Below are 26,683 nucleotides of genomic sequence, written 5' to 3'. Positions count from 1 at the left end.
ACATTAAAGCTTAGGTACTTGCTATCAAATCCTGACAACCTAATTTCACTCCCCAGAACCCACAAGGTGAAAGAGATAACCAGCTCCCCAAAAGTTGTCCTCTGACCCCCACAGGAGCACGTGTATACACCCAGTAAGTTTTCGTTTCATAAATATGTGTTGGGGACATAGAGACAGTTGGATCCCTGGACTCGGTTAGCCAGTCAAGCTTAATCAGGAAGTCTCAGTACCAATGAGAAAAGCTGCCTTAGGGCTGGAGAGATGGCTCAGCGGTTAAGAGCACCGACTGCTCTTCCTGAGGTCCTGAGTTCAAATCCCAGCAACCACATGGTGGCTCACAACCATCTGTAACGGGATCTGATGCCCTCTTCTGGTGTGTCTGAAGACAGCTACAGTGTACTTATATACAATAAATAAAATCTTAAAAAAAAAAGAAAAGAAAAGAAAAGCTGCCTTAGAAGACATTGGCAGTGCTCCAGAGAAACACTAGGTCACCATCGGGCTCTGCACACATCTGCACATACATGCCAAAGGGTGCTTTGTTATTGAGTAGGGTTTTGTTTTGTTTTGTTTTGTTTTGTTTTGTTTTGGTTCTTTTTTTCGTAGCTGGGGACCGAACCCAGGGCCTTGCGCTTCCTAGGCAAGCGCTCTACCACTGAGCTAAATCCCCAACCCCTTGAGTAGGGTTTTATTTGCTAGAATGTGTTAGTAGAAATCTGAGGACAGCTTTTGGAAGTGGGCTCTCTTTCACATGAGTTTGTAGAACCAAACTCAGGCCGTCGGGCTTCATGACAAGCATTTTTACCTCCAAGCCATCTCACCAGCATTAAAGAAGTCCTTTATTTTATTTTTACATTCATTGGTGTGTTTTGTCTGTTTGTATGTCTGTGTGAGGGTGTCAGATCCCCTGGATCTGGAGCTACAGACAGGTGTAAGCTATCATGGGGTGCTGGGATTTGAACCAGGGTCCTCTGAAAGAGCAGTCAGTTCTCTTAACCACTGAGCCATTTCTTTAGCCCCAAAAGTTTTTCTATATTAAAAAACAGAATGTGGATTTGTTAAGTATTGAAAATGTCTTACTACAGGAGAACAAGCCTATTGGAAAGTCCACACAGCTGTCCATCTGGGAATCCTGACTCAGAACTGACTTCCTCAGTGAAGGACTAGGGTAAAGACTCCATCATGAAGTAGGGATGGCTGCTTTTCACCTGGGTCTTGGCCTCTGAGGTAGTCAGAATCTACCCACTTTCCATCCCTGGCTCCTGAACTCTGGGCGAGTAGGGCTTCCTTCCAGGACCCCCTACCTTGCTCAGGACCTTCCTAGCTGGTCTTTGAACCAGAGATGCTGTGAGATGGGAGTGCTCACAGGGTTAACAGATGGCCAAGTCCATAATGCTGGCCCCCTTCACAATGGTTACCAGGCAACAGGTCTCTTCAGGGAAGGAAGGCGGACACAGAAAGGGCTGAACCAGCAAGGACAGAATCAAGCAAATGACAGCTACTCAGAAACACAACCTCTTCACTCCAGAACCCCACTACATCCCTGGGTAAGGCTGGGAGCTCTACAGAAAGGATGGGGTATATGCAGTAAGGCTGGGGCTTCCTGGACCCTAAGAGGATAAGGACCAGTGCAAAGAGGCCCAAGGCCGGGGTTACCAAATGGAATAGAGACCACTGGGGATGAAGAGCTCTGGGACAAGAAAACTCTGAGGCAGAACTCCTTGCCCCTCCCTGTGGCCTCAACCCGAATGCAGTACTAGATGGCCTGCATGTCTGTCAAGGGCAAAAACTATGGCAGCCACATAGCTGGCAGAGACTGGATGAGCAAAGCTAGACGATCTCTCCGTAGGAAGTAGTGGTTTAGAGATGGGGTAAGTGTAAACCAATTAAATGCAAAAAACAGACATGTGCAAAATCTCCAGCACTGCACAATAAAAGAAAAACCCTACACAGACTGTGTGTGCACACCTACAGAGACTTACGTGCAACACTGGAGCACATAAGGTAGTGCATAACTGAAGGATCTATATACCTTTCAAAATGGGTCTCTATTGGAGCTGTCCCTGGGGTGAGGGATGGAGAGTGTCGAAAATGGTTGAGTGCTGGGCTGGAGAGATGGTCCAGCTGTTAAAGGCATTTGCAAGTCTTCTAGATAATGTAGGTTCAATTCCCAGCATTCACACAATAGCTTTCTTAACCATCTATAACTCCAGTTCCAGGGGCTCCGTGCCCCTCTTCTGACTTCCACAGGCCCTAAATGCATATGTGGATCACAGACACACATGCAGGCAAAACCCCTCTGCACAGAAACCGAGAGGATTGCTGGGTATGGGTCTGCTGTGGAGGGCAGTCTGAGGGCAGTGCTGTCATAGAGATGTGGCATATGCTAACCCTGCGTCCCAGGAGGCACAGAAATCAGGTGCTTCCATGACTTTCATCTGAAGTGAGCAGGGGCAGGGTGACCTGCAATGGCCGATGGCTGGCAGGAGTGCTTTCTCCCCTGCTTCTCTCCACAGCTATGCCGGTTTCTATCCTCAACTGCGCTACCAGGTGGGAAACACCTATGGCCGCACTACTGCACAGTTGCTCACAGATCCCAGTGTACAGAAGAGCCCCTGCTCTGTTCTGTCACCTATGTCCAAGCCCAAGTTCATTGAGGACTTCAGCAAATCCAAGCCACCATGGATGCCCTGCAGGGACCTGACAGAGCCTTACATCCCCCACTATACCAGTGAGCTTCATGTCAAGGGTGGGGTCCCACCTCGCTCTGCCTCCATTGGGGCTCCACCCTCCTTCCTACATGGCTCAAGGGCTACCCTGTCTGTACAGATCTGAAACCCTACAAGAATTTCGAGATCCTGGGCAAGCTCCCACGCCAGGAGGTGGACACCCAGGGGATGCCACAGGGAGAGAACATATCCAGACATGTTCCACTACCTGCGGGCTTCATGCCTTATCCCCCCTACCCACCATGCCCTCCAGGCAGAAAGGGGGAAGCTAGAGGCCTGGGCCATCCAGGTCTGCTGCTGGCATATGGGGAAGAGGCTTGGAAGAATGCAGCACCTCTTCAGGAGACCCCAGGGAGGTACCAGCAGGTAACTGGAGACACTCTGGCCTGAGGCTCCTCCCAGGTGGTAGCTATGTAGTAGTAATTTGCACTTCCCTGTCCCAGCTATACCACTGCAGGAGGGACGAGTACCTGCCTCCACATCCCCCACAGGAGACACTAGATGTGGGCAGATACCAGCGACTGCCCCAGCTAGACCACCCCAACCTAATCCAACGCAAGGCCATCTCAGGTAAGCATTGGGTACCTAAGCTGTTCTCCATAACGTTCCAAGGGTCCAGACAAGATAACTGGGGGTTTACTACCTGGGACCCCTCCTACACAGAGAACAGGTGAGTCTCTCCTGTTTAACACTTTATCTTAAACCAGCCCAGCTACTCCCAAAGAGGTGGTGGTGGTTTTTCTGAAACAGGGTTAGTGTGTACCCCTGGCTGGCTTGTAACTCCCTCTGTAGACCAGGATATCCTCAAACTCAGATATCCACCTGCCTCTGCCTCCTGAGTGCTGGGATTAAAGGTGTGCACCACCACAGCCTGGCTCAACCTTTAGGTATGTAATGGACTTCACAGATGAAATTTCAGGGATAAAGGGCATTTCGACACACCTGGGAGTGTGTAGAAGATAGGCCCTAACCGTAGCATCCACTTAACCCCAGGTTATGCTGGCTTTGTTCCCCGGTTTGCCTGGGTAATGGGGATGAATTATCGTGATGGAGTCATACAAGCGATGGATGACTTTGACAAGAACCAGGTAGGAAAATATGGTCCTAGCCTGCCTTCCACACACCTCAACTAGGTCAGGCCTCCCTGCATTCTTGTTCTCCCACCTTAATGATCCTTTCCCAGGGGTCATCCTTAAGGCCAAGCTTGCTGGGGCTTGGGGCTGTTCACATAGTAATCAGGCTTGATTCCCTAGTGAGGGGCATGGGGTGGCCAGTCAGATGGGTAAGACTCCCCAGAGGCTCGATCTTGGTCCACTGTGGGCCAACAGCACATGTCCTTTTCTCTAGTTTGTGTTCAAGCATCCAGTCTGTTCGCTGGGTGAAAGGCTGCCCAAGACCCACTGGCCAACCACCACCATCTACAGAAGCCAAGGCCTCATTCCTTTCTACATGGGCTTCATCCCATGTGAGTACTGCTCCCTACCAGAAGCCCATGCTTACTTCCAAAGGACAAGTTTATACTACACACCAAACCTGGGACAGGGTCAAATGAGCCTGCTTTATCCTCCACAACTGACAATAACCAGTCATTGGCCCACTGGCTAGAGTCCCAGTTTGGACTTGGATTAACTACCCACTCATTACTGTTAAGCCATCAAGGCTACTCCACGCCTAGATTCTAGAGTTGCTCTGGGTCACAGCCTGCACTGACCTCTCCAATGTGCTAATCCCAGGACCTTTTCTTAAGCCTTTCTTCCTTGCAGCCATGCAGGACAACTATGCAATGACCTTCGGTAACAGCACCCGGAGAGCCTATCAGAAGGAACTGGAGAGGCGCAGCCAGACACTATGAATTGCTTTAATGGTGGTATCTGTACAAGTGATGTCAGGACACAGGACAGCAAATGCACAGTGGACATGGCTAGCAGACAAGCTGTGAATGAATAAAGAGTTCACACTGCTCCCATGCTGTAGTGACTAAGACAGCTCTAAGCCACCTCCTCCTCAGCCTCCTCCTCAAACTCTCCCTCCTCCTCAGCTGTAGCATCCTGGTACTGCTGGTACTCGGACACCAGGTCATTCATGTTGCTCTCAGCCTCGGTGAACTCCATCTCATCCATGCCCTCGCCCGTGTACCAGTGTAGGAAGGCCTTGCGTCGGAACATGGCTGTGAACTGCTCTGAGATGCGTTTGAACAGCTCCTGAATAGCCGTGCTGTTGCCAATGAAGGTGGCGGACATTTTTAGGCCCCGAGGTGGAATGTCACAGACAGCTGTTTTCACGTTGTTGGGGATCCACTCAACAAAGTAGCTGCTGTTCTTGTTTTGGACATTAAGCATCTGTTCGTCCACCTCCTTCATAGACATGCGGCCCCTGAACACGGCAGCCACTGTCAAGTAGCGCCCATGGCGGGGATCACAGGCAGCCATCATGTTCTTGGCATCAAACATCTGCTGGGTGAGCTCAGGAACTGTCAGGGCTCGGTACTGCTGGCTTCCCCGGCTGGTCAAGGGGGCAAAGCCAGGCATGAAGAAGTGCAGGCGAGGGAAGGGCACCATATTTACAGCCAGTTTCCGCAGGTCAGCATTTAGCTGGCCAGGGAATCGTAGGCAAGTGGTTACCCCACTCATGGTGGCGGACACTAGATGGTTCAGGTCACCATAAGTGGGTGTGGTCAGCTTTAGGGTTCTGAAGCAGATGTCATAGAGTGCTTCATTATCAATACAATAGGTCTCATCTGTGTTTTCAACAAGCTGGTGGACTGAAAGGGTGGCATTGTAGGGCTCAACCACTGTGTCCGACACCTTGGGGGAAGGGACCACACTGAAGGTGTTCATGATTCTGTCTGGGTACTCCTCCCGGATCTTGCTGATAAGGAGGGTACCCATCCCAGACCCAGTCCCCCCACCCAGGGAGTGGGTCAGCTGGAAGCCTTGCAGGCAGTCACAGCTCTCAGCTTCCTTCCTCACAACGTCCAACACCGAGTCAACCAGCTCTGCACCTTCTGTGTAGTGCCCCTTGGCCCAGTTGTTCCCAGCCCCACTCTGACCTGTAAGAGAAAACAGCAGGTCACTAACTAGGTTATGTGCCGGAGGGACAGATGGCATGACACTACATAAAGTGTACAGACCCACAACAATCTGCCATATATTAAAAAAGGGGGGAGGGCTGCTGTGCAGAATGGCTCATGCTTTTAATCCCACAAGTTGGAGGCAGAGGCTCTGAGTTTAAGGCCAGCCTGGTCTACAGTTACAGGACAGCCCGGGATACATAGATCCTTGGTGGGGGCAAGACAGATGCAGATGTACAGAACACACTGCAGCTAACACAGTAAATACTTCCCAAGGCAGCCAATATTCATAGGGGCCTCTGCCACTAGTTCAGGTGTGCTCCACTAACAACTAGCCTACCGGCAGACAGCTAGACCTTCCTTCTACAGCTGCTTTCAGCCAAGGGATTGAATGACTCAGAGGGCAAGAAAGCAGCAAGTAAGCAGGAACTTTAGGTCAGCCTCTTGACCTTTGAGCCTAAAGGGTAGCAAGCCCCGTCCACACTGCCACCACACTCACCAAAAACGAAGTTATCAGGTCTGAAGATCTGCCCGAAGGGCCCTGAGCGCACCGAGTCCATGGTGCCGGGCTCCAAGTCCACGAGCACAGCGCGGGGCACATACTTGCCACCTGGTGAGACATGGGGACGTCAAGTGTGCTCAAACTGGAAGGGTGGTCAGGAGGATGGACGGGGTAGAGGAGCCTTACCGGTGGCCTCGTTGTAGTACACGTTGATGCGCTCCAGCTGGAGGTCGCTATCTCCGTGGTACGTGCCAGTGGGATCAATGCCATGCTCGTCGCTGATTACCTCCCAGAACTGCAAGGGAGTCGGGCGTTAGCTGAGTCACGGCGGCCGGTGCGCTCCAAGGCAGCCCCGCCCCGGATGGGTGCGGCAGGCCCTTCCCCCCCCCACCCCACCCCACCCCACCCCGGTCTCAAGAGTGCCTGGGCGACGGATTCCCTAAGGGCCGCGCACCGTCTGCCCCGCCGCCACCAGCCACCGGCTCTACAACTCGGCCCAGCGTACGCCGGTAACCAGGACGCAATGAAGGGCGACGCTGTCGGCCGCTTCCGCCATCTTCCCTGGCTAGCTGTCCAAGGGGCGTCCGTCCCGCAGAAACTTAGCCTCCTACCTTGGCGCCAATCTGGTTGCCGCACTGCCCAGCCTGCAGGTGCACGATCTCCCTCATGGCGGCGGCGACTGCGGAGCGGCTGTAGAAGAGGAACACTTAGGGAGGAGCAGGCGCACAGAGTGCTACAACCGACGCTCTGCCAGCATTTATATACCTCTTATGACCCGCCCTCGCCAGCACAGGATTGGACCTTCAGAACGAGGCCAGGAAGTGCCTTTGTTTGATTGGCTATTTTTCTGTCAATCAAGAGGTTTAGGACCTGCCCTCCCAACGATCTACGCTCATTATTGGTCAGTCCTGCCTGGGGTTCTCCCTATCACAATCCCCGCCCTGGCGCCGCAGTGCTCAATCCATTGGGTCTTTCAAATGATTGATTTGCAGTCCCATTGGCTGCCTCCTGGGAGCACTCCGAGAGCCTAACACTATTGGCTGCGTTGTTTTGGCGTCCTGGTAACCGCCGCAGTGCAGCGCGCGGGCGGGACGTGGAAAGCCAGCTTCCGGCCGAGAGGGCGGGGGCGTCTTTTAGAGCTTTCTGGGCTCGGGCGGCTTTGGAAGGTCTAGCAGCTGCTGCTGGGGAAAGAAAGGAGCCTCAGGCACTGCGGTCCACCCAAGACACACCTTGCAAGTTCGAAGCTGAGGCGAATTGAAACTCTAGCAATAATAGACTCTGGCGGAGTCGCTGGGCCCTCCCGGGACTCTCTGGGCAGGCGCAGGGCCCTCTCACTCTGGGAGGGCCATCGCTCCGCCCCTTCGGCCGCACTAGCTGTTGTGGAAACCCGCTGGCTTGGAGCCCGTCGCCTTGGAGCCTGAGCTCTAAGTTCGCGAGAGCTGCATGGAGACTACAGGGCTGGGCATGCCTGGCCATGACTGTTAGAGGGGGAAACAACAAACAAACGTGTGCATGTCCCTGTCCTGTAATTAATTGCTTGGAGAACAATACATCCATACATACATCCGTCCGTCCATCCATCCATCCATCTATATATACTTTATACTTTTTTTTCCTGTATCAGGTCCAAAGCACCACTATCCCCAAAATGACAGTGCTGACATTGTCTTAAACAGAAGGACTTGGTGGCAGGGTAAACAAGCCTAAAAGCTTTCTGTTTACGGGAAGAGCTGATCTCTTTAGGTGATTTCTGTTCACCTTAACTTTAACCTTCCTGCCCAAATCAACTACCTCTGTCGAAGGCAAGTAGTTCCAAATCAATCCTTTTCCTCCATTTGCGCTCCCCACCAATGGCCTTGGCATTTTGGTCCCCAATATCTTTCTGCCCATGAAATGGTCTAGTTGGTAGTTTCTCTACGCCCTTGCTTATACGAGGCAGTCTTCCGGCATATAACCTGGAATTCAAACTGGCCTTGAACTCAAGAGTGCAAGGATTACACGGTTCTTAGTCTCCCGGTCGGACTTGTAACTTTTTAAAGGGATGTTACACTGTGAGGTCTGTCCCAGTCTAGCTACCAGGCTTTTGTACGCTTTTGAGATGAACTACCTCGCTGTTGGTTGTGGTATCTAAGTACCAACCGTGTCACAAGGAAAAAAAAAACATCAGGACAAGCAGAATCCTATCTCCTAGGCAGCAGCATCCCGTTGCTGTATACAAGATGTGGTCCTATTGTTCATATCTACTGTACTAGCCAGTGTGCCAGTCCTGTCTAGCCCTTTCCTCAGAAGGGTAGTTCAGGAAGGGGGTGGGGCTGAGTTCTGTTGACAACAATGCCAGGACCCCATGCCGCCAAGGACAGTGGCTCCTCACAGCTGGTAGGGGAAGATACTCTAGGTCTTTACTAGGAATCAAGGATTCCCCTTTGCCCTGAGGAAAGAAGACCCAGTATAACAAGAGGTTCTAGAGCTTAGAGTCTGAGAGGATGTGCCCAGAGCTGGCCAGAAGAGCAGGGAAGAAGGCAGAACGGGCTATGGAAGCATTGGGTGCCTGCCCTCCTTCCCGTCTGCAGCTGTTGGAGGCTGCACAACGAAGGCTCTGTTTACTGGTGGCCATGGTCCCAGTGGGAGGGTGCGTTACTGCCAGGCAGGAGCAGCAGGCAGACAGTCTCTGTGGCCTTAAAGGACCCTGTGGTCAGCTTTTGTGGAAGGCCTCCCCTCACCCCGGAAGGAGAGGTGCCAAGGTGCTTCCCCTGTGGACTAGGTCTCACTGATTCATTCCCTCAGTAGGTCTTCCAGAGAGGAAGCTCGGCCCCGCCCCTCCTCTAGAACATCAGAGGACACCATGAGGCTGTGTAAAAGCACCCTTCAATCAGTCACAAGAGTGGGTGAACCAAAGTGACAGTGCACAGACCTTGCTGTGTCCCTGCTGGAGCTCACCCCTCAAGTCCTTGGCTCAGTCAATTCTCTTGATGGACAGAGTAAATTTTAGGCCTAGGAAGCCTAGGAGCTGGGGGGTAGGGAATGGGACAGAACCTAGGTAACAGTAAAGGACAAAGAGGGCCTGGGATGTTCTAAAAGAACCATGGAGGCACCTACAATGTGTATGGGGGAACCGCAGGGAATCAGACATACAAAGAACATGGCTCAGCGGTTATTGGTCTTGTTGCTGTGGCAGAGGGCTTGGTGGCTCACAACCATTCCTCTGTCTGGGTGATCTGACACCTTCTGACCTCCAGTGTCACCAGGCACAAGTGGTATACATACATAAAATGCAGCCAAAAGTCACTCACACATACAAATCTAAAGTGATGTAAAAACAAAACAACAACACACACACACACACACACACACACACACACACACACACACACACACACACACACACACCACACACACACACACACACACCACACACACACACACACACACACACACACACACACACACACACACACACACACCACACACACACACCACACCACACACCACACACACACCACACACACACCACACACACACACACACACCACACACACACCACACACACCACACACACACCACACACACACACACACACACACCACACAGGCCACACACACACACACACACCACACACACACCACACACACACACACACCACACACACACACACACACACACCACACACACACACACACACACACACACACACACACACACACACCCACACACACCACACACACACCAACAAGGATAAAACCCTTGGGCAATAAATGGATGGCTCTAGGGGCCTCCAGGCTTTGTCTACCTGTTGGCTCACAGGGTCTAGCTAGGCAAACCTGGAGATTGGGGGTACAAGGAAAAGTTTCAGGCCAAGAAAATTCACACCAACATGTCCTGTGGGCCACATATGGGTAAGAATAGTTATAAATCAGCCAACTCAAAGTGGCCAACTTAAAACTTGGAGGGCTTTGTTTGTTTGTTGTAACTCAATCACCTAGTTCTGGTTCATTAGCTTTGCAGATGACAGGATCGTGTTTCAAGCTGTCAAATGCCTGAAAGCTGTAATGGACAAACCAAAAGGGATCCCTGTCAGCTCCACTGTGGGTCTGTTTGGGTTGCTTTCTCTTTGGTGGTATGGGAGGGGTGGGATTAAAGTTGTGAACAGCCTTAAGCTGTAGGAGGTGGTGAGAGGGTTCTGCCTCTTATCTGGTGTCCAGTTACCCGTTGGCTGTAGGACAAACCTTCCAGTTTGAAAACCAGACCATTCAGCAAGAGGCAAGAAGGAGGAGGGCAGGAGCCCCAACCAGGGCTCCATCCTCTCCCAAGTCCTTTCTTAAGCACCCAGGCGAAGAAAATGGTGTCGAGGCCTTATATCCTTTTACCTAGATGGGCAAGTCCTAGAAGGCTACCTGGACAAGTCTGGGCACCAAGGTGGCAAAGGTAGGGTGCCTAGTCTGAACCCGCTGTTTAGGATCCCGGCAGGAGGAAGGGTGCCCCCTGGCGGCTAGGGAAAGATGCCTGACCGGGCTCGCCGGCAGGACACAAAGCTTCTTGCACAAGTCGGTAAAAGTCTATACTAAGTGCAGCTCCCTCACACCCATCGCTGGCGGATCTCAGGCTCCTTCTCGACATGAACTTGGGCTCACTGTCCTGCCTAGCCTTCCCAGGCAGCTCTCGGCTGGAAGGCCTCCTATAATCCGGCCGTCACCAGCCAACACAGAAGAAACAAACCGCAGGGCTTGGGGATGTGACTAAGGAACGCCACCCTTATCTCGAGTGTCCGCTAGGGGCAGCATGGCGCTGCTTGGCTGTCTCCACAGGGATAGCTAACCTTCTCAGGCAACCGCATCTAGGAAAGAAGGTCAACACTCCTCAATAGTAACCTCGTTTATTTGAAAAGGAGAGGATGCAGAGATTGAAACATCCATGTGGAGCCCTGCCACTCAGCCCCAGGGAAGATTGGCCAGTGGTTTCTCCTGCCTCCAATGCCCCGAAGCTAGTGGAGCTGGGTTTTGATGGGCACCCACTTCTCACAACTGCTGAGAAGCCATGACTTGTGGGTTCTCATAGCAGTGAGCCACTTTGCTGGTCATATGGGAGTTGCTGTAGGCCCTGAAGGGGCAACAACCAGTCACCAGGCGGTCCCAGGGCTCCAGAGAATGAAGCCAAAGTGGCAGCCAGGCCCAGGATTGAAGACAGTGAGGCAACCAAGATGGTCGGTGTCGTTGCAGTACATTAACCAGGATGATAAGGAGCACCAGCCCCACCAGAGGACCCCCCACTGCAGCCAGCACTGAACCCCCGGCCAGGGAAAGTCCAAAGGCTGCTAGGGGTAGCAGAAGGAAGGTGAGTAGTAAGTAGACAATGGCTACCCAGCGGTATTGTGCAGTCAGGTCCCCAAAGCGCTTGGCCAGTGGAATTGGCAGTCTCAAGACAGGCACCAGGTACCACAGCAGTATGCCAGCCAGGTTGAAGAAGAAGTGGATGAGAGCAACCTGGTAGGCAGGAAGGGTGAGGGGCTGAGGAGCTTGGACCGGATGACATAAGTCACCTGGGCTCTGGGATCTTTAGAAACCATGCCTTTTCTTACTCTGGTCAAGTCTGAAGCTTTTTTGCTGTGTCCTGCTGAGTGGTTCAGACAGACCACTTAGGACAGCAGAGTCCAGCCAGAGTAGGCTCCTAGTCACCATTATTTCCCCTCCCCCACACTTTAGGAGCCAGAGGCCAGCACCTGTGTGCTAACACATCCCTGCTGCTATCAGAGACAATGGGAGGCTGGCAGGGAACCCAACACACGGCCTTTCTGTGAATGAGCACACTCTAGAGGGCTGAGAGGGGATGGTGCAGGCTTGGGAGGGTCTGAGTGACAAAGGTGATACAGAGGCGGATACAAAGATGTGAGCGGGTGATGCAGATAAAAGATGCAGCCAGTGCTACCCAAGGTTTCAGAACCTTATCCTGTCCTGGCAGAGGGAATCGAGAGTCAGGGCAGTGCACCAAAGACTAGGTGATTTAGAGACTCTGAGCTCCGATAGGATTAAGGCACGGAGCTCGGAGATTTGGGGTTAGGAAGAGACAACGTAGAGGCAGAACCCGTGTCTCAGCTCAGGAGGCATGATGAAGCTAGCACAGTCGAGCACCCCAGGACGTCTGGGAAGACAGGATGGTACATGGAGGAGCAGGAATTTCGCAAGAGTCACATGGCAGGTGTGCATCAAACAATCACACTTGGATACCCCAGGGGGACACAGTGAAGGGGTTGGAGGAGCAGGGGTCCTGCAGGGGAATCTGGGGAGCTGCCAGTGTTAGAGGGACAAAGGGCATGAGATGACCGAGGGTCATTCCTGGAAAGGAAGAGCTAAGGTTCGGGCTATGTGGTCCCTGCAATGTCCCCCTGGGTCTGAGAGGGGGAGCTGTGGCCTGTGGTCAGAGTCTGAGGAGCCCAAGGAGAGCTGGATATGTAACCAGCCTGGACTGCACTGTGAACAGGGAAATGGTTGAGGCCAGTACCTGAACTGCGAAGAGTAACGTGTCTGCAGGGCTGGCCAAGGCAGCCAGCAGGGCTGTGGTGGTGGTGCCAATGTTGGAGCCCAGGAAGAGGGGGTAGGCCCGTTCCAGGTTGATCACCCCAACCCCTGGAAGAATGGGGGGTTACCAGGAGGCCCCAGCTCAGCTCCCCAACCCTAAGCCCACTGCTCACTTTGGCTCACCCATGAGAGGCACAATGGCTGCTGTGAAGACACTACTGCTCTGAAGCAAGAAGGTTAAGCCTGCTCCAACGAGGATGGCCAAGTAGCCGCTGAGCCAGCCAAACGGGAAGGGAAAATCTGCAGGTGTGCATGGTGGGGTGCTGGGTCATTCTTAAATCCCTACCTGGTCTTCCACCCCAGGCCCGGGGCACCCTCACAGCACCTGCATTGATAACGGTCTTCACAGCCTGTGCAATGCGACCCCGCAGCACAGAGTTGAGCAGTTTAACGATGAGGACCAGACAGACACAGAGCACCAGCAGCGAACCTGACAGCAGGATGAAGCCCACAGCCAGGTCTGTGAGCTCTGAGCCTGCAAACAGGTGATGGCCTGTGGCAGGGGAGAGTGGTGAGTAGGAGGGAGTCAGAGCAGGAAGCGGGGTAGGGGTGGGGCAGGGGGAGGTACTAACAGAGCAGTCTGTCCTCTCCTGGAGATGCTGAGCTGTTCCTCTCTGTGCAAGAGCCCAAGAGGTCGCATTCCTCACTGCTTCCCTGGGGCTGAGGGAAAGGGAGGACTCAGGCCAGACTCACAGCAGGCAGACAGAGATTCAGAAGGCTCACAATCAAGTGGGTGGATTCAGCAGGTCAGAGGTCGAATGAGGGATAGGGTCAGAGGCACCTCACCGTCTCCCCCCTGAAGCCACACCAGTGCTTAATCAGGCTGCTGTTAGTGGTGTTGCTGGTAATGCTGCTGGTAACCACACTGCTATCCAGCTGGTAGACAAAGAGGGCACAATTATGCGTCTGGTATTCCTCCCTCAGCCTATGATAAGCTAAACCCTCTTCTGTCCCACTCCAGGACAGGGCTCCTGCCTCCTGCTCCGTCAGCCAGATGCAGTTACCTTCCTCCGCACATCTGTCCTCACCTGGATGATGAGGTGTGTGAAAGGTCGAGTCAGTGCCTTGAGGATGTCGGGGGCCTGCCCCCCTGGCTGCAGGCTAGCAGCACCCAGGGCCAGCTCACTCAGTCTCTCTAGTGCTGCAGTGGCACTCTCCAGTGGCAGCAGGACCAGCACCGTGAGCCAGTTGAAGATGCCATGCACGGCCGAGCCGCCGAAGGCCCTGCGGTCACACAGGGCAGGCTGTCCGCCTGAGCAGCCTCCACAGGGGCCAAGGCAGAGCCAGCCTGGCTCTTTAGCCATCACTCACCTCTGAAATTCATCCCGGTCCCCTGACTGTGCCATCGAGACCAGGGTGCTGGTGATGGAAGTACCCACGTTGACGCCCATGATGATAGGGACAGACGCTTGGACAGTCAGCACTGTAGGGGTACCATTTTAACAGTGCCTGCTCATCCCCGCCCCCCGCTGCCCTGGGAAAGAGAGGTGCACTCACACTTAGAGGCCACCATGCTGACCACGATAGAGGAAGATGTGCTGGAGCTCTGTACAAGGACGGTGACCACCACACCAATGACCAAGCCAGCCACAGGGTTGGACAGCACCACATTGTCCTTAAAAATGTCTCCGGCCATTTTGCCTGTTCCCCACAGGGAGATGCAACCAGGCTGTAAAACACTGACTTCCCATCCCCACCCTGGCCTCCTGCCTGGCCACTCACTGCCTAGTAGCTGGAACGCAGAGCTGAGGATGTCCAGGGAGCAGATGAAAAAGTAGAGGCTTCCCAGGAGTCCGCATGCCTTGAGGAAGCCGCTGACCACCTGGTGCAGCCTGCTGGCTGTGCCAACCTCTACGGACATCAGATAGGACTATATTTGACCAGCCAGCTACTGCCTAGCAACCATCCCCCTACACACACACACACACACACACACACACACACACACACACACACACACACACACACTTTGCTCCCTGAGAACAGGGTCCATATTTCCTGTCACCTCTTAGGCAGAGCACAGGGTGTCCCTTTTGTCCCATTGGGCAAGGACCCACGTCTCCCCTTGCATTAGTCCCCCAGGGCAGAGACGGCGTCCCCTTCTCTGTCCCCCTTTGCTCCTTTGCCATATGGCTACTCCATGACCTTGAAGGGGGAGTCACAGATCCGGAGCCATTAACAGGGAACAAAAGAAAGACAAGTGGCTGGGAGAGGGTTTCCTCAAGCATTTTAATGTGGGTTTCTAGGAGGTGGGATCTTTCAAGTCCCAGACTATACTCTGCTGGGAAAGGGGACACCAGGGCCTGCCTGCATGCTGTGTCACACCCGCATCCTACCTTTGAGTTGGTCAGTGTTCTTCAGCTGAGAGAAGGTCCAGGGGTCTGTGCCTCCCTCCTCTAAGCCTGAGGTGGAACCAGAGGTCCCTGCAGGGGTCAGGTCAGGTAGGGCTGTATATAGAATTCCCAAGGGGAAGGACAGAAGGAAGTCAGAGGGGAGTGGGCTGGGGGGGGGGCAAGGGCCATGGGTGAGGTACCGAAGCAGGGGTGGGGAATGGTCCCAGTGAGTCTGGCTCAGGTTAAAGGTGTGAAGAGACCACTCAACATCAAGAAGAAAGCTAGAGAAATCTCATTTTTGCCTAGGGCAGTTGTCAAGAGATAGGAGCCCAGGGATACCTGATACCTGCATTTCTCAGACTCCGGTCCACCAGGCCAATTGCATCCAGAGTAGGGTTGGGGACCTGGTCGCCAGCAAGGGAATTCGGCATGGATTTCAAGAAGTGGAAGACCCAGGCCCAATCCTAGATCTGCTGAGGGCAAGGCAGGTAAGTTACGGGTTGGTTGTTCCTCCTACTCCACCCTCTATCCCAACAAGCAGGCTAAAGTCAGGCCCCTGACCTGAAGCCCCAGCTGCAGCCCTCCCCCACACCCCACACCTTGCAGGTCTCTCCCTTCTCTCTGACCACAGACAGATGGACACGGTGACCTCCGGTGGTTATCAGATGAGCCCAGTCTAGTTTCAGGGAGCAGAAGAAACAGGACACTGGCTCCCCAGGTCCCTCACTGGTCTTTGCTGAAAGGAAGTTTGACAACTGACTGAGGGTACAGGGTTCTGGGATGCTGGCTAGCTAGAGAACCCTGGGATTTTGCCTATCAAGTGTCAGTAAGGACACTGCAGATGGTCCAGCTTAGACTTTGGTATTTGATACCAAACAAGTGACGTCTTTGCTTGATAAGAGGCCCCCCCACCAGACCGGAGCAGACCTTGGGAGCCCCCTACCCATGTCAGGGCCCACCTGGCAGCCCTGGCTCCATGGGCCTCTGGGTCTGGAACTCTTTGAATCTTAGTCTATCCTGGCCCCTTCCTCAGTGCTTGGGTTCAGGCCCAGAGGTCCTTCCTGTCCCCTACCTCCAGCCTGCCTTTAGACTCACTTGCCCTAAGGTCCTGGGGTTTCAGAATGCTGGCCAAACCCTGGACCTGATGCTCACTAAACTGTGGGCTTAGTGTCCTAGAGCTTGGTCTAGTCCTCGGAGCTCCTACCTGCATGTGTGGTGAGGGGGCACCAGCGGGGAGGAGGCCCAGCGGGAACAGCTGCAGGTCAAAGATCTGTCGGGTGCGCACATGACCTGCTGTGTGGAGCCCCATTAATGTTTACCCAGGAGCTGGGGCTCCCCAAAGGGAGACCCTGGCTGGCCCAAGGCCTTATTCAGACCCTTGTCATCCTAGGACTAGGAGTCCTGAGCCCCCAGCCCAACTCTCTCGGGGTGGAACTTCTTCCAGAGACGAGCAACATCTGGCCAGGAGCAAAATAGAGCTAGAGGCTGCAGCCACCAGTAAGCATGCGATAAATTTAATGGGCATTCTACACCACCAGGCAGGATGCTGTCATTCCGGCTGGGGCTGCCTAGAAACCCCAGAGAAAGTTGCCCTTCTCCTTCCGTGTTGCAAACTCCGCAAATCTTATCATGGTCATCCCTGCACCTGAGAGAGACAAGAGAGAAGCCCTTTGCACCAAGTGGGTGTGGAAGATGGATTTCCTCAGTGGGGGAATGCACCCAAGCTCTGAGGTCAGCAGATTCAAATCTGAGTTTAAGGGTGGGGTCGGATGCAGAAGAGCTTTCTGTGGAGCACAGCAGGGGGTCCAGGACTTTACGCCTCTATCTGCATCTAAGGAAGTGGGCAGAGCTCATTGCCTGACCCCTACTGAGTATCTTTTCCCTGTTGAGCACTGTCCTGTCCGCAAGTGCCTGTGAAATGTTCCTTCTTGTGGATCAGTCCTCTTCCAGCTTTTGTGATGAGGACTGGGCGCTCTCCTGCAGGCTATTTGCCTAGCAGCCCTGCAAGTTCAAGCACCCTTCTCTGCTCACTGCTCAGCCTTGTCCCCAGCTGTTTGAGGGACTTTGCCCAGAGAAGGAGTCTTCTCAATGTCTATTCAGCAAATTCTCTTTCCTCCAATCCTACACCCACTGCCCAGGAGGCTCCTCCCAGGGGCTCCTGAATACAGCTCTTCCTACAAAGGTAGAGGCTTACAGCTTTGGCCTTGGTTTCAATCATCTGTAACCTCTAGCACCTACCGAAAGGTCTGTATTATCGTCACCCATGGTAGACGGAAGCTGAGAGTCTTGAGATAGGATAATGAGCCGTGAGATCTCAGTCAAGACCCCTTGTCAGAGCTAGCTCTCTATGGCACCCTTCCTTGGTACCTGTCAAAGAGGTATCATCATGCTGCAGACCCTCTCAGACCCTCTGAGAACAGAGCCTGACTCACGGTAGGAGCTCAGTGGCCATTGTCAGATAGTCAGTAATAATGAGACGCCAGGGAGAGAGGAGGTAACTTGCCCTCCCTCCTGATTCATACCTCTGGATGTTTATAAAGAGGAAGTCCTGCTGTAATGCCATTCTCACATACAACCATGTATGACCCTGTCCTTCTGAGTCCTGGGTTTACGGGAGGCATAGGCAGCAGGATGTTGGCTAGTCAAACAAAGGCAAGCTACTTTGGGGTATGGAAATCTAGACCAGTAGAATGGGAGGTCACCAGCCTACTGCGGAGTCTTATGGCACCATGGCCATTGACTCTGACCTTAGGCTATGGCCCAAAATGTTCCTGGGTGACACTACTACGTTTGTCACATAGCACTATAGGAAAGTCATCTTGCTAGCAGGCTGTTCTGTTTGCACTGTGTATGATCAGTGGCTCCAAAGTAGGCAAGCTACTAAGCACAGTTTCTTCTGTAGGGGTGGGGGTGGCCAGAATTCAGACTTCGGGGTTCCCAGGGGGATACCAGCACAGTCTTCCCCAGCCCCGGCAACAGTGTCGAGGCTGAGGGAAATGGGGTTGGGGGCCCAGGGTGGGGTAGAGTCCAGCTGGCTGCTGAGTGATAGTAGTGCTGACTTTTAGGGGGACAGAGGGCCTGGACTCTATTTTTGATGGTTCCCGTTCAGCTTTGACTGCCAAGAAGGCAGCCAGGTCCAAGTCCAACATGGTCACCCCTCCACGGGGCATAGGGGTGCTTTGCCGGCACTGTGGACAGGGGATCCAGTGTTGTTCATGGGCTGGGGTATCCAGCCGCCGCATGCACGCCTGGCAGAAGGTGTGGCCACAGTAGAGACGTCGAGGCAAGTGTACTGAGAGGTCATAGGCAGAGTAGCAGATGATGCAGTCATTCCGTGAGGCTGTCAGGGCCGCCCCCTCCTCTAAGGTGTGGAGACCTTCAGGCTGCAGCATCCTGAGGACAGCATGAGGGACCAACGGAGCAACAGCACAAGCTACAATTCACCTCTACCCACCTATATGACAGTTGGACCCATGCTGGCCTCCAGAATGCCTCCCCGGAAGACAGAAGCCAAGGCCATGGGAAAGTAAGTGCCTACACACCTGGAGGGAAGGTGGGTAGTCTTGGGCTGTCTTAAAGTCTGGGCACGTCTCTTGTTTCTGTGACCATTGACTGAAACGGCACTCTATTCCACCATCGAGACCCCCTTGGTGGCCCCTCCTGCTTACTCCCACCCGCAGCCTTCCTGAACCATAGGCTTCTCTTACCTGCATCCGCTCCACCAGAAAGCTATTCCAAGCTAGAGAATTGTAGGAGGAGGGGGTGGGGACCCTGGACACCTCACGGCTCCCTCCTTGGGCTCGCATTACTATCTACATAGTCAAGGCAGCAGGAGGCAGGTGGTGGCAGCATCAAGCTAGAGTGGGCTCCTCTTTCAGCCACAAAGCACCTGCAATTGGATCTGATGGGCAGATCCACTGGGCAGGAGATAGGGTGGGCCAGCCCCCTGCATAATGGGTGCTGCCAGACCACTTTGCCCTGTAACTCCTAGACACCTGGCTTTGCCTTTCAGGGCCTTGCTGTCCCCAGCATCTATATCCTCCCTGTTCTTGTACTCTTCTCCTAGGCTCAGCCTTCACCCCTCTTGTCTGATCCCCACACAATATTATCTTCCTGCTTTGGCCTGAGTGAAGCCCGCTCTTCAGCCTCAGGGAGCCTGCCCCCACCTACTAGCAGCTCCAGAGTAGGGTGCACATTCTTGATAAATTGTGGCACTTCTCAGCACCGTCTTCTTCTCTCCCTAGCCTGGGTCTACTCTGTGATGTCCCAGGCCGTAGCCAGCCCGTTGGCGCTGAGGTGGCACTTGAACACAGAGTATGAGGATCTCCCTCCCACACCCCATCATCCCCAAAGCACTCCCCCTGCTCATCAAAAGCACCTCCTCACTGACTGCCCATCAGACAGACCCCAACCCCAGCCTTTGCAATAGTCCAAGGAGGCAGTTCAGTGAAGTGGGCTCAGTGCTCCCCGTGATGGGACTGAAGACCTGCAGAACTAGGGAGAACCATTTGTGCTGTCAGGGACCCTAGCACTGCACAAGAGGTTGCCACGAGGAAGCCAAAGGGCAGAATAACCCTTCTTTACTCATTCTTACCCACTCCCTTGGCAGTCTGCCTTTAAGACTGGTCAAACAGGTTCTTGTACTGGCCTTTACTAGAACAGGGGACACAGAACTCAGAAAGGAGACTCAGGGCAATGACCTACCTGCCCATACCTGGAGACCTAGACACACTACACATCTAGCCTCCCTCTCACATGACCTGTCTCCGCATCAGGAGATGGCAACTTCAGGAGGACTTGTTTGTCTGGTGAGGCCAGCTCTTCTCCTCCATGTGGTGTGTGGATCTGCCCTGCCCTGGAAACACCGGGCTGCCAGGGTTGGCTTCCTCACACGCTCCCATCCTGGCATCCCATACAAGCCCCCAATAGACACCTTACACTGCTTGGACAGACAAGACGAGAGGACTCTCCTCCGCCCTTCCCTGCCTCAGCTTCAAGGCCTAGTATAGGTCACTCAAAAGACGAATGCAACAGAGCTCTAGATTGTAGGACGCACATTTCCTGGGAAACTAGAAATGTGTCCTGGCTGAGGTTGGGAGGTGACTCACACTGGGCAGGGCTGGATTCTGGGTCCTGCTTCCTATGCTCCCACTCCCTGTAACACCAGCACCACCCACCCACAGTCCTCCAACCTGATCCTTCTCTAGACCCCAGCAGGGGCATGCATGTGTCCTGCCTTGTGACTCAACGTTAGCCTGTTTATTGTCTCAGCTTTAGTCTTAGGGAGTACAGAGAACTGGCCCAGGGCAGTGGACATCTTACCACCTACAAGCCCCTGGGCAGACTGAGACCTGCAAGGTCCCTAAATTATGGATGTCATGAGGCAGCCTCTGGATCTCTCCAGCCTCTGGAAGATCCCACAGAGTCTGGGAGCCTGCTGTGGAGATTATATTTGTATTTTTTTTTTCTTTTCTTTTTTTCGGAGCTGAGGATCGAACCCAGGGCCTTGCGCTTGCTAGGCAAGCGCTCTACCACTGAGCTAAATCCCCAACCCCTGTATTTGTATTTTTTATGGGCAAAAGTAGTTGTCCAGACTGGGACCCTCTCCCACACAAGCCCCTGGTATAAAATCAGCCACGGACGGGCACAACACTCATCCTGCTTTATTGCCAAAGTCTTGCAGGACGTGAAGGGTGTCCCTGTTGCTGCCAACATGGCTAGTGGCTGGAACCCTATTCCAGAGGGCTCCAGCTGAACCTTCCTGGTGGATAGGGTCCCCTGTCCAGGGCAGGAAATGGCTGATTCCCATGACAGTCCTGATGTCCATCACCACTTTGGTATTGAGCAGAAACCTGGCCCCACAGCTCTGAAAGTTGGATAGTCAGGCTAGGAGACAACACAGCAACAGCTGTGACAACGGCAGAAGCGAGGACAGTGGCAGCAGGAGCAGCAAGGGCAGCAGCAGCAGTGGTGGGCAATGTCATCACCACGCCCTACAGGCGGCAGGCCAGCGTAAGTCAGTCCCGATGGACGTTGGCCACTGCTATAGGGATTGCAGGGTGACTGCCAGGTCTGCTGGCCCTGCTCACCCTTGGCGCCCTTGATAGCTTTGGGCCCTGGGGCTTCCACAGTGTGTAAGAGGCCCACTGGCTCTGGGGCACAGGCTCCTGGAGGCAGAGGCTGGGTCTCAGAGGAGGACGATGAAGAAGGAACCTCCTCTGACTGCTGCCCGGAGTCAGAGCGCAGGTGAGCCCGAGGGATGCTGAGGTGGACATATGGATTCTTGCAAACCATCTCATGGGGGTCCATGGTCCAGGCTGTAGGGGTGCGCAGAGAAACATATATGGACTCAAAGAAGAGAAAATGTTCTTGAGAGCCCATAGCCTAAGAAGACACCCATTTAAGAGGAGTCTGCCCTGTGGAAAGCCATCCCGTGGAGACATCAGAACGTGTGCAAGGTCTGTGTATACTGGAGGCAGGCCCAAGTACCCAGTCACTACCCTCCACCGAGTATCCAAGAAATGCTCAGGATGCAGCTGGGAACGGGGACAAAAGGCTAGAAGGCACTGATGAGCTGGCCCAAGGGACAGCAGGGGCTGCCCAGGAGGAACCGGAAAGTACAGGTGGATATCTAGACAAGAACTCACCTGCGGCGGCAGCAGCAGTCTGTCTTCTTAGTCCAGGTCCCAGTGACTGTGAGTAGAGCTACCAGCAAGTGCCTTTTCCTTCCTAGAGAGGGGTGTGGCCTTGGGTGGAGCTCAAAGATGGGGTTCCCAAGAGGCTTCAACAACTGGAGCACAGCAGCCAGTCACCCCTCATTCCCAGATGGGTGGAGGCCAAGGTTTGGGCTTTAAGGGGCATTTGCCAATCTGGGGTGACTCAGTCACAATTCATCTGAGCATGCCCTACCTCCTTGGGTCACGGCCCCAGAAAGGAAGTGGAGGCAGGCCTTCAGATTCTGGGGTCTTCAGATGTGCTGGGGTCACGCAGCCATCACTCACATCTCTTCTGCCACCATTCTGAGTTCCTCCTTGCCACCAACTGTCCATACTCAGTACAAACTGCGTTTGAGTGCACAAGACAATTAAAACCATTTGGAGGGCTGTCCATTTTAATAATAATAATAATAATAATAATAATAATAATAGTTTGGCACAACTTGGCAGATAAACTTCACTTATAGTTGGTGACATGAGCTTCAGACACAAATGACATGTCCCACTCCTTTCTTAAACTTGCGGTTTCCCTGTGTTGGTGAGTTGGGGTAAAAGCTCCCCGAAGTTTTCTTTTACCAGCACCCATTCTTGGTCCTGGCATCCTTCTGCTTTTGCAGCTTCACCTCCTTGTCCACAGTGGTCACGAAGAAGGACGAAGAAGGACGGTGGCGCTAGGGCTGAGACAACAGTGGGCTTCTCTGGGTCTACAACCAGTGAGACGGGCTCAGATTCCTGTCCAGAAAACACCAGGAAGGACACCAAGTAGGACAAGGCCTGCAAGCCAGCGTGACTGAGTAAGCCTGCGTAGAGCCAGTCAGGCAGGTCTAGACAAGAGTCCTAGCAACTTAGCAAGTAGAAGGAAATGGGTCTGGGGGAAACATGTTTAATAGGTGAAAACCAGCGCTCACTACATAAGCACATTTTAATCTTGCTCATCGCCCATCTAGACTCCGCCCCAAGGCGAGCATGCGTAAACCCGGCCGAGGTGCCCAGTGGAAACTTAATTCCCAGAAGCCTCCGCGCTCCAGGGTTTCCTAAAGACCCGGTTTGGACGGCTCCTTGGCTCGCGCCACTCAGCTCAGAACAGTGTGGAATGAGGGAACCTTGATTCTCCTGTGGGGCGTGGCTTTGTTTCATGGGGCGGGACCCTAGGCAGAAGGTGGGGCGGTAGGTGGCCTTGCGCGCATGCTGAGTGGGTAGGTGAGCAGAATCCTCCTAGGAAGGGTGGGCTCAATCCTTTCTCCGGCCACAGCTATCTTGAGTTGCCCAGCATCGTGCCAAGTTCCCATGAAATGCCTCCCCACTACACCTTAGCACCTGACCCGTCCTCTAACCTTGTCTTGCTGAAGGAACCCTGAAGTGGGCGCATGGTTCCACACAACTGTAAAGTCTGGCCCAGCTTTGACTCACCAGGAACACTGTTCCATTCGTCGAATTATACAGAAATGGGCCGTAGCCTGAAGGAAATCCGGACTTTCCAGGGTCAGGCATAGGACTCTGTGTTGGTCACACGTGTGGTGGCCATGGGAGGGTGGAGAATGGCATTCTGAACATGTAAACACGGCCATCAGGGGTTGGGGATTTAGCTCAGTGGTAGAGCGCTTGCCTAGGAAGCGCAAGGCCCTGGGTTCGGTCCCCAGCTCCGAAAAAAAGAACCAAAAAACAAAAAAAAACAAAACAAAAAAAAAAACACGGCCATCAGTGTGTCCTTAGTCTTTTCCTCACTGAAGGCTCCCCCCCTACCCCGAGGCAAAGGTGTAGCCCAGGTAGAAGAGGATCAGGTAGGAGGAGGAGGAGGATGAAAGGAATGGGGCCTCTGATGGGTGGGGTCAGTTTAGTACATAACTGTGGAACATAGAAGCACGTGCTGACCTGATGAGATCCAAGAAAGGGCTACCCCACCCTAGGCAGGTGAGTGTACACAGTGGGCCCTCCACCCTACACACGGACTGCCAGCCTACCCAGGTATTTCCAATTCTCCACCTCCAGTCCGTGAAGCTTCTGAGCCTCCTGTGACTGCCCCAGCTCCCTCTGTCCACTCTTCTGGTATCCACTTAACCCCTTGTCCCTTTTGCTGTCCTATCTCCCTCTTTGACGAATCCTTGTGCAGTGTGAATACGTCAGTGAATTGGAAAACTCCCGGCGTTCACATAGGGGGTGTGTCGGGGTTTGGAGTGAAAGGACCCTGCCCTTTCAAAGCAAGAAAGGTAGCTGAGACACAAGTGGAACGCTGGAAACCCTGCTCGGGCATTGTGAGGCTCAAAATGAGGGAGTAAAACGTGAAGGTTTCCTTTACAAAATTCGGCGGAGGGTTTGGCCCCTCGGGGGGTCGGCCAAGAGGGAAGGGAATTTGGCAGCACCGGGATTCTGACCAGCCCGTAGCTAGGTGGGAGGTCGACACTGGGAGCCGACGCCAGGCCAGGCGTGGATCGAGGGGCGGCTAGGAGACTGGCCCCGCCCCGTGGACCCCGCGCGGGTCCCCAGACGGGGGGTGGCGCTGCGGGCGCGGGCGGGCGCCGCGCGCACTGCGGTCCCCGCGCCTCCGCCGCAGAACGCGCCACGCTCCGCACGCACCTGCCGCCGCCGCCGTCGCTGCTGTCGCCGCCACCGCGCCGAGCCTTGCGTCCAGCACCAGCGCTCGCGCCCCTGGGTGCCGCCTGCGCCCGCCATCACCCGAGGTCTCCACTGGAGCCGCGGGAGCTATCGGAGCCACTAAAGCAGAAGAGCCAAGGTGTGAGCACCACATCCCGGCCTGCCTTTGAGACAACCTCTGCTGCGGCGGCGGCGCAGCCGGGGAACGCCAGGCTGGGGCAGGTGAGCGGGGGGCGGGGGGCGGGGGGGAGGGGCTGGGGCCAAACACATCCTCCCTTTCCATTTTCATAGAGTCAGCCCTCCGGACAGTGAGTCCGGCCTCGGAGAGTATACTGGGGAGGGGGTTGCGTTCAGAGTTCCGTGGAGACTTGGATCCCACGGATGAGGTCAGGGTCAGAGGTCGGGCGCCTTATCCTTTGTGCAGGATGAGGGCGAAGGCGAGAGTGAGGTGGGCCCCGTGCTGCCCTCACGCTCTCTCTCACCCGCAGCTCGGGCCTGGTGCAGGCCTCTCCATTGCTGTTGCGGCGGAGCCTGCAGCCCAGGTCCTCCGGCAGCCAGGGATCAGGCTAGCTGCCTTCCCTGGGCGCCCTGTCCTGGAGCCATGGGGCCCACCTAGCCCCTGCCTGCCCAGATGTCCCGGCCCAGGGACTGCTGACCTCTGCTACAGGAGGAGGCCCCTCCACGCCCCCTTGCCAGCCTCAGCAGACAGAGACCCTGGGTGAGCCCCACAGCCCAAAACAGCCTCCCATACCCCCTTGTCCCCGCCTGCTTCCCCCCTCCCCCTCCTCTTCCTCCTCCTCTTCGGACTGAACCAGATAAGCCATTGTGGCCACTGGGAGGAGGGCTGCCCTCCAAGCTGTCACCGGCTGCCCCTTGCAGTCCACGGAGTAACCGTGGCCCTCACCAGGCCTGGCAGGACCAGGATGCAGCCCCTTCTCTTCCCCCACGGCCCCACCCAACACCCCCACCTGTGCCAACGTCCAGTCTGACTGTAGAGAGCCGGATGCCAGCTGACCCTGGGCCTGAGGTGGGCAGTGGATGGCCGGGCCTCCTCATGTCCTGCCTGAAAGGCCCCCATGTCATCCTCAAAATGGAGGCCATGAAGATTGTCCACCCTGAAAAGTTCCCTGAGCTCCCAGCGGCCACCCCCTGCTTCCCACCTGCACCCAGGCCCACTCCCACTCTGGCACCCAAGCGTGCTTGGCCCTCAGACACAGAGATCATTGTCAACCAGGCATGTGGGGGGGACATGCCTACCTTGGAAGGAGCATCCCACACTCCACCCTTGCCAAGGCGGCCCCGCAAGGGCAGTTCTGAGTTGGGCTTCCCCCGGGTGGCACCGGTGGATGAGGTCATTGTAAATCAGTATGTGATTCGACCTGGCCCAACAGCCTCTGCACCTTCATCATCTGGGCCAGTGATAGCAGGTGAGCCCCTGGAATGCCCGACCTGTGGGCACACATACAACGTCACTCAACGGCGGCCCCGTGTGCTGTCTTGCCTGCACTCCGTGTGTGAGCAGTGCCTGCAGATTCTTTACGAGTCTTGCCCTAAGTACAAGTTCATCTCCTGTCCCACCTGCCACCGTGAGACTGTGCTCTTCACTGACTATGGCCTGGCTGCACTGGCTGTCAACACATCCATCCTGAGCCGCTTGCCACCTGAAGCCCTGACTGCCCCATCCGGTGGCCAGTGGGGGGGTGAATCTGAAGGCAGCTGCTACCAGACCTTCCGGCAGTACTGTGGGGCTGCATGCACCTGCCATGTGCGGAACCCACTATCTGCCTGTTCCATCATGTAGTGTCCACCTGCCCACTACTGCCTGCAGGCCCTTGCTCGCCGCTTCTTCGGGAAACTGGCTTTGTCCTGTTGCCCGCTGACCCTCTCTTGCCCACTGTGGTTTCTGGCCCTACCCTGCGTGGCATTGTCGCTGCAGCCAACTTTGCCATTAAAACTCTTTGCCAAAGTTTGCACTTGTTCACTGATTGAAGCTAACTTCTGTGGGCTAAGCCCACGCCTAGGCCCAGGGTAGGTCCAAACATGGTCTAACCATGGCTAGAGGGCGACCCAGCTCCATTCGAGGTTAGCCCTAGAGGGTGACCCAGCGCCATGCAAGGTTAGCCCGCCCTGCTTGTTGAAGGCCAAGCCTGGCCAAGTGTGTTGCTCAGGTCT

At 54.5% G+C, this 26,683-nt stretch overlaps 6 protein-coding genes across 6 annotated transcripts; 2 read left to right on the top strand and 4 right to left on the bottom strand.

Moving 5' to 3' along the window:
- The first annotated feature begins 1,491 nt into the window (after positions 1 to 1,491).
- Fam166a (family with sequence similarity 166 member A) lies at positions 1,492 to 5,779 on the top strand. The gene is made up of 7 exons (XM_032903130.1): positions 1,492 to 1,547; positions 2,517 to 2,731; positions 2,830 to 3,095; positions 3,173 to 3,299; positions 3,723 to 3,817; positions 4,077 to 4,194; positions 4,493 to 5,779. The coding sequence occupies exons 1-7, from the start codon at positions 1,492 to 1,494 to the stop codon at positions 4,579 to 4,581; spliced, it is 966 nt and encodes a 321-aa protein (XP_032759021.1). The 3' UTR covers positions 4,582 to 5,779.
- Tubb4b (tubulin beta 4B class IVb) lies at positions 4,568 to 7,046 on the bottom strand. Its single transcript, XM_032903129.1, has 4 exons — positions 6,913 to 7,046; positions 6,488 to 6,596; positions 6,299 to 6,409; positions 4,568 to 5,778 (listed from the first exon to the last, which is right to left on the bottom strand). Exons 1-4 carry the CDS (start codon positions 6,967 to 6,969, stop codon positions 4,718 to 4,720), a joined length of 1,338 nt encoding a protein of 445 aa, XP_032759020.1. The 5' UTR covers positions 6,970 to 7,046; the 3' UTR covers positions 4,568 to 4,717.
- Positions 7,047 to 11,157: 4,111 nt separating this feature from the next.
- On the bottom strand, positions 11,158 to 16,451 carry Slc34a3 (solute carrier family 34 member 3). The gene is made up of 13 exons (XM_032901880.1): positions 16,408 to 16,451; positions 15,550 to 15,673; positions 15,207 to 15,293; positions 14,593 to 14,721; positions 14,368 to 14,511; positions 14,182 to 14,293; positions 13,899 to 14,094; positions 13,657 to 13,746; positions 13,443 to 13,530; positions 13,196 to 13,363; positions 12,994 to 13,110; positions 12,794 to 12,918; positions 11,158 to 11,778 (listed from the first exon to the last, which is right to left on the bottom strand). The coding sequence occupies exons 2-13, from the start codon at positions 15,632 to 15,634 to the stop codon at positions 11,314 to 11,316; spliced, it is 1,806 nt and encodes a 601-aa protein (XP_032757771.1). The 5' UTR covers positions 15,635 to 15,673; positions 16,408 to 16,451; the 3' UTR covers positions 11,158 to 11,313.
- Positions 16,452 to 18,124: 1,673 nt separating this feature from the next.
- Positions 18,125 to 18,595, bottom strand: Rnf224 (ring finger protein 224). Its single transcript, XM_032902522.1, has one exon. The coding sequence runs from the start codon at positions 18,593 to 18,595 to the stop codon at positions 18,125 to 18,127; it is 471 nt and encodes a 156-aa protein (XP_032758413.1).
- A 2,251-nt stretch (positions 18,596 to 20,846) lies between these two features.
- On the bottom strand, positions 20,847 to 21,517 carry Cysrt1 (cysteine rich tail 1). The gene has a single exon (XM_032901879.1). It carries the CDS (start codon positions 21,510 to 21,512, stop codon positions 21,090 to 21,092), a length of 423 nt encoding a protein of 140 aa, XP_032757770.1. The 5' UTR covers positions 21,513 to 21,517; the 3' UTR covers positions 20,847 to 21,089.
- A 2,937-nt stretch (positions 21,518 to 24,454) lies between these two features.
- Positions 24,455 to 26,480, top strand: Rnf208 (ring finger protein 208). The gene is made up of 2 exons (XM_032903128.1): positions 24,455 to 24,733; positions 25,000 to 26,480. The coding sequence occupies exon 2, from the start codon at positions 25,515 to 25,517 to the stop codon at positions 26,310 to 26,312; it is 798 nt and encodes a 265-aa protein (XP_032759019.1). The 5' UTR covers positions 24,455 to 24,733; positions 25,000 to 25,514; the 3' UTR covers positions 26,313 to 26,480.
- Positions 26,481 to 26,683: the final 203 nt, after the last annotated feature.

This window comes from Rattus rattus, chromosome 5, assembly GCF_011064425.1.
Source record: "Rattus rattus isolate New Zealand chromosome 5, Rrattus_CSIRO_v1, whole genome shotgun sequence".
Taxonomy (NCBI): domain Eukaryota; kingdom Metazoa; phylum Chordata; class Mammalia; order Rodentia; family Muridae; genus Rattus; species Rattus rattus.
This window is presented reverse-complemented; position numbering and strand designations above follow the sequence as displayed.

Coding starts and splice junctions, on each gene's coding strand:
- Tubb4b (XM_032903129.1), bottom strand. CDS start 6,969: ATGAGGGAGATCGTGCACCTGCAGGCTGGGCAGTGCGGCAACCAGATT. Junction 6,410..6,487: donor GTACTACAACGAGGCCACCG/GTAAGGCTCCTC, acceptor ATGTCTCACCAG/GTGGCAAGTATGTGCCCCGC. Junction 5,779..6,298: donor ACCTGATAACTTCGTTTTTG/GTGAGTGTGGTG, acceptor TTTCTCTTACAG/GTCAGAGTGGGGCTGGGAAC.
- Cysrt1 (XM_032901879.1), bottom strand. CDS start 21,512: ATGGACCCCCATGAGATGGTTTGCAAGAATCCATATGTCCACCTCAGC.
- Slc34a3 (XM_032901880.1), bottom strand. CDS start 15,634: ATGCCGAATTCCCTTGCTGGCGACCAGGTCCCCAACCCTACTCTGGAT. Junction 14,095..14,181: donor GACCGGGATGAATTTCAGAG/GTGAGTGATGGC, acceptor GTGTGACCGCAG/GGCCTTCGGCGGCTCGGCCG. Junction 13,531..13,656: donor GTGGCTTCAGGGGGGAGACG/GTGAGGTGCCTC, acceptor CCTTTCCCTCAG/CCCCAGGGAAGCAGTGAGGA.
- Rnf208 (XM_032903128.1), top strand. CDS start 25,515: ATGCCAGCTGACCCTGGGCCTGAGGTGGGCAGTGGATGGCCGGGCCTC.
- Fam166a (XM_032903130.1), top strand. CDS start 1,492: ATGACAGCTACTCAGAAACACAACCTCTTCACTCCAGAACCCCACTAC. Junction 1,548..2,516: donor GAACCCCACTACATCCCTGG/GTAAGGCTGGGA, acceptor TTCTCTCCACAG/CTATGCCGGTTTCTATCCTC. Junction 4,195..4,492: donor CTACATGGGCTTCATCCCAT/GTGAGTACTGCT, acceptor TCTTCCTTGCAG/CCATGCAGGACAACTATGCA.
- Rnf224 (XM_032902522.1), bottom strand. CDS start 18,595: ATGCTGCAGCCTGAAGGTCTCCACACCTTAGAGGAGGGGGCGGCCCTG.